Source organism: Limulus polyphemus, unplaced genomic scaffold (assembly GCF_000517525.1).
Source record: "Limulus polyphemus unplaced genomic scaffold, Limulus_polyphemus-2.1.2 Scaffold3483, whole genome shotgun sequence".
NCBI lineage: Eukaryota > Metazoa > Arthropoda > Merostomata > Xiphosura > Limulidae > Limulus > Limulus polyphemus.
Window position 1 is genome coordinate 93,688 of NW_013669093.1, and position 4,963 is coordinate 98,650.

Consider the following 4,963-nt stretch of genomic DNA (forward strand, 5'->3'; position numbering starts at 1 on the left):
GGATATTTATATATGTGAAAAAGTAATAGGACAATCAGCTAATAACAAATTTTCAAAACATAAATGTTTAACAATTAATGACATTAAAGGCTTGAGTCATACTTACAGTTTTTATGTTTGTGTTATTGCTTTAATTTTTTTTTTTTCTGCTGGCGACATGCTACTTTTAACACACCACCATTGTTTATTTCCTTGGTTTGCTGGAAAAACGTAACACAAACCCAACATATTATATATATGTTTAGAAAGCTCTGTCCATCGTTTATCATTTAGAAATTATTATATGTTTGTGTAAGGTACGTACTCAGAGAAATTTGCTCCAGAACACTGGTGACATCAAATTGGACACTTAAGAAAGCATGGCCTATATATCACCCAATTTTTATAGAACAGATTTAAATTGCTAAATGTTAAGAAAGTGACTGTTTTTATTGTGACTGTTTAGTTTGAACTTGGCCCGGCACGGCCAGGTGGTTAGGGCGTTTGACTCGCACTCTAAGAGTTGCGGGTTCGAATCCCCATCCCACCAGACATGCTCGCCTTTTCAGCCGTGGGGGTAAGGGGGCATTATAATGTTACGGTCAATCTTACTATTCGTTGGTAACAGAGTAGCCCAAGAGTTGGCGGTGGGAGATGATAACGAGCTGCCTTCCCTATAGTATTTTACAGCTAAATTAGGGACGGTTTTGTGTAGCTTTGTGCGAAATTTAAAACAAACCAAATCAATACTTTGAACTTTCAAATTAGAAAGTTTTTATATTAAGTCACACAACCTTTATTTGGTATACATGTTCAATATTGTTTTACGGATATTCATTCAAATGCACATAATAAACCATTAATTTCTCTTTCTGATGAATTCTTCAGTTCTGCTTCTTTCACAGATTTGAATTTGTCTAAACATATCTGATATTTAAAATATGAAATTATAATTTTGCCAATTTATTAAAATCAAATCCTAACTACTACTGAAAATGTTGGAATTTCAACTAAAGAACTCACCTGAACTTTACCAGTGGAATAATCTAATAAAAAGAAACACAATTCATAAAACACTGTAGTAACCAGAATCTCTGAAAATAAAGTATTTCTAAGATTTAATTCATTATATAACTATAGTTTAAATTAATATTATCTAGGACAGTTGTTTAAATATCTCCAAATTTCAATTGTGTATCTAAAATGTTACTCCTAAATCCGGAGTATAACACAATATATTAAACACTTATAAATATTGTTACAAATTTTAATTATCTTTTATAAATAACAAAATTTTAAAACTTTAATAATTATCTTAAAGATAAAGATATCATTCTAAAATGCTTGTGGCTTACCTGGGATAAGCTGTGAAGCTTCAGAGTGTTGGCTAAAAGTGAGAAACATGGGAAAAATATATAATTTATCATGTTAAAACTTAAGAGGTCAAAATATAAATATGTCAAAGCATGATCACTATGATAAAGTTCTACATAGTACCTAAGACAAGGATCATTTACACTGAGGACATCAACCATGGATATATCAAATGTTACCAGTGGCACTGATAAAAGAGCCACGTGAACCATTAGTGATGTTCATTTAAAGTAAACTTTTATGAGGAAGAGAGCTTGGAAATTATCAACACACACGGTAGTTTGTCATGCGGTCAAAACAATCTGTAGGACACACCGTGTATTATTAACAGGAGTGATAGTTTAGCGATTTTCCACTTTCTGTAACTCGGAATGTGCTAATCTAAACTGTCACATATTGTCAATGGGTAATCTCTACTGGACCTTTACTTCACATACCAAATTTCAAGGCAATCTATTAAGAAATACATGAGTTATAAAATCTCCAATTTTGATTAAATTTCTACCTTTTTTATTCGCACCAAAAGTAAGAAACCTTTATTTAATATAAAAACATACTTAACTTTCAAGGTGTTTTTTCAAATTTGTTACACTGATAGATCTTTACACCCTATAATAGGATAACAAATTTGGTCTAAATATATGCATCACGTGATCTCACATTAAGCAATTATCGTAAATAATGATTCTTGATACCGCTGTACCGAGTGCATGCGGGTGATGACAAAAACTGTTAATCTAGTTTCCATGGCGTTACTATAAAGTAAGTTATTAACACTGTTTTAGAGAAGAAAATTATCATCATATGTTTTAAAGAATCTGGTTGGTTCTGCAAAGTATAGATCTGTTCTGAATAATAGGTGTTGCGATCCTAAAGCTAATGTGGGTTATTATCGATTGTCACTTTCTTACTTGTTGATGTTATGGACAAAAAGCCATGATATCTAATGAAAGCATTTTAGATGTGAAAAAAAAGGTGAACTGATAGCTACACATGTATCATTGAAAAGAATTTCACAGCAATATTACTTCATTAGCTAGCTAGGCTGTGTATTTTGTTTTACCCACTATTATCCATCAAATTGAACAAAAAACGCGGCCGGGCTAACTAATGAATGATATTTGCTGTAAAATTCTTATCAATGCTACAAGTGTAGCTACAAGTTTGGCCGCCAATTTTGATTTCATTCCTTTAATTCACATGCTCAATCCTTTTTTGGCCACACCCCTTTTTTTTCACACCTAAAGTGATTTTAATTAGATTGATGGTGTCTACATCTGGTGGAGAAAATAGGAACTATAAAACTGGATATTCATTCTTAACTAAAAGCTTCCGAAATATGAAACCGGTTACTTATTTCCAAGAAAAATCTTGAGAAATATGAAACTGATTACTTATTTCTAGCTAAAACCTTGAGAAATATGAAACTGGTTACTTATTCCTGGCTAAAACCTTGAGGAATATGAAACTGGTTACTTATTTCTGGCTCAAACCTTGAGGAACATGAAACTGGTTACTTATTCTTAGCTAAAACCTTGAGGAATATGAAACTGATTACTTATTCTTAGCTAAAACCTTGAGGAATATGAAACTGGTTACTTATTCCTAGTAAAAACCTTGAGAAATATGAAACTGGTTACTTATTCTTAGCTAAAACCTTGAGGAATATGAAACTGATTACTTATTCCTAGCTTACACCTTGAGGAATATGAAACTGGTTACTTATTCCTAGCTAAAAACCTTGAGAAATATGAAACTTTTTACTTATTCTTAGCTAAAACCTTTGGTCCCGTGTCTGATGGTCAGTGCTTTTGAAATCCGTAATATATTAACAGTTGAATTGCATGGTTCCTTTATAAGTTTTGTTAAGCGTTAAGGTGGAACATTAAAATAGTAGTCCTTAGAATGGTGAGTTGAAACGTTTGTAAAGGTTTGGTGAGACTGGAATGGGATGGTTTCTTTGAACATCTACAGGTATTGATTGTTTGAAGGATGGAGTGATACTGCCAAAGCTCTATAAAGGACGGACGTTTTACCAAATATAGGTTTTTACCACAGATATTCCAAATGTTTCTGTATGTGAATTTGTTTGTTTGTTTGCTTGCTCGCGAATTTCTGTCACAGTGTTGGAACTAGCAGGAGCAACGTTGAACTCGGGGTAGCCAGGAAGTGTGTTGCGCAGAAACCTATCAAAAGGGTACAGGGGGAAAGAGGGGCAACATGCGGCTGACAGTCACCCAGGCATAATGGGGTCTATAAGTTGGTTGTTAGTGACTCTGACTCCGAACATGGTATCAGATGTTTTGTGTTCTTGGGTCGCCTAGGGATCCCAGGGAACTGTTAGAACTGTGTTCATACCCACACTCAGAATCTTGGCACACATGCTCAGGCTTCATAAGCAATTGTCCTAAGGGGGTCTTGGTTTAGGTAAGGACCTTCCTTAAGAAATATTTGGGATAATGGAGGACTAGATCGATACACTGGGGCCTTTGTGAATCACGAGGGGACCTTTGAACCTCAAACTTAACATCTCTCTAACACCTGTAAAGTAAAAAAAAAAGTAAGTAATAATGCTTGAAAAATAAAAACAGTTATATTTGATCAAAACATTTTACATTCACAACAACATACAAATTAGAATAAACGGATCGGCCATATAAAAATTTTGATAAGTAAAGGATAAAGCCTGTAGAGATGTAATGTAAAAGTGGGTAAATTAACAAAATAAAACTGGCAAATAATTGCCCCTTTTAAAGATAAGGATAGCAGTTTAAAATATTTAATAATCAACAATGATAAAACTTTTTTAATATCAATGTTCAAACAACTTTATTCAATTATGTACCATTATGTTCCAGCTGCCAAGTGTCGACTAACAATACGAAGAATTAAATTGTGGCGGAATGCTACAAGTTCTTCAAATACCTAAAGAATGATAGGTTTCTTTTCTGTGAGTGTAAAACACTTAAATACCCCATTTCGATTTTCGATACCTCACTACTATAAAGGCTTGGTTTGGTCTGAAGTTTCAGGAGGACTTTCGATAGACCTTTGGACGATTCGGACCTGTTGAATTGAGTCTAGTGGATTTTGGTGAGTTTATTTTATTTAGTGCTTTTGACTATTCATTGTAAATAAGTTATTGACTACAGTGTTGTGTGTACGGTATTCTTCATGCACTCTGACCTTCCTCCCGTCGTTGACCGACCGGGGATGTCTACCGTTCCTGTGCTGTCACCTAGTCGTCGTCGTGCTAAGCCTTATGACAAGCTGGATACCCACCATCGTCTCTCACAGTCATCTCTTCCTCACCACTCTGATCGGGACTTTGCTCCTCTAATTTGTGTGTTTCCCGTGCCTCCTGGTTTACCGACTTTTGTTGATGTCGTTGCTTCTTCAACCACTACACTACCTACTGCTTCAACTAGTTTGCCTTCTTTACCTGTTCGTCCTCGGAACTCTGCCCGTTTGGACACTTCTTCTCTCCTGTTTCGGTTTTCTTCTGTGTCAAATGGAACTTTGCTTTTTCACCATCCGCACATTATTCCAAGAACTAAATACTGCCTTATATCTGATATCCATCAACTCATTCCTACCCGCAATGGAGTTA

General features: G+C 34.7%; 1 protein-coding gene across 1 annotated transcript in view; it reads right to left on the reverse strand.

The window, feature by feature from the left end:
* Positions 1–4,963, reverse strand: part of LOC111088283 — a 33,522-nt gene that overhangs the window by 18,209 nt on the left and 10,350 nt on the right. Inside the window, exons 3-4 of the mRNA XM_022397950.1 lie at positions 1,335–1,366; positions 1,003–1,025 (exon numbers count right to left, since the gene is read on the reverse strand). Coding sequence (XP_022253658.1) covers positions 1,003–1,025; positions 1,335–1,366 — 55 coding nt within the window. The remainder of the gene's footprint in view (positions 1–1,002; positions 1,026–1,334; positions 1,367–4,963) is intronic.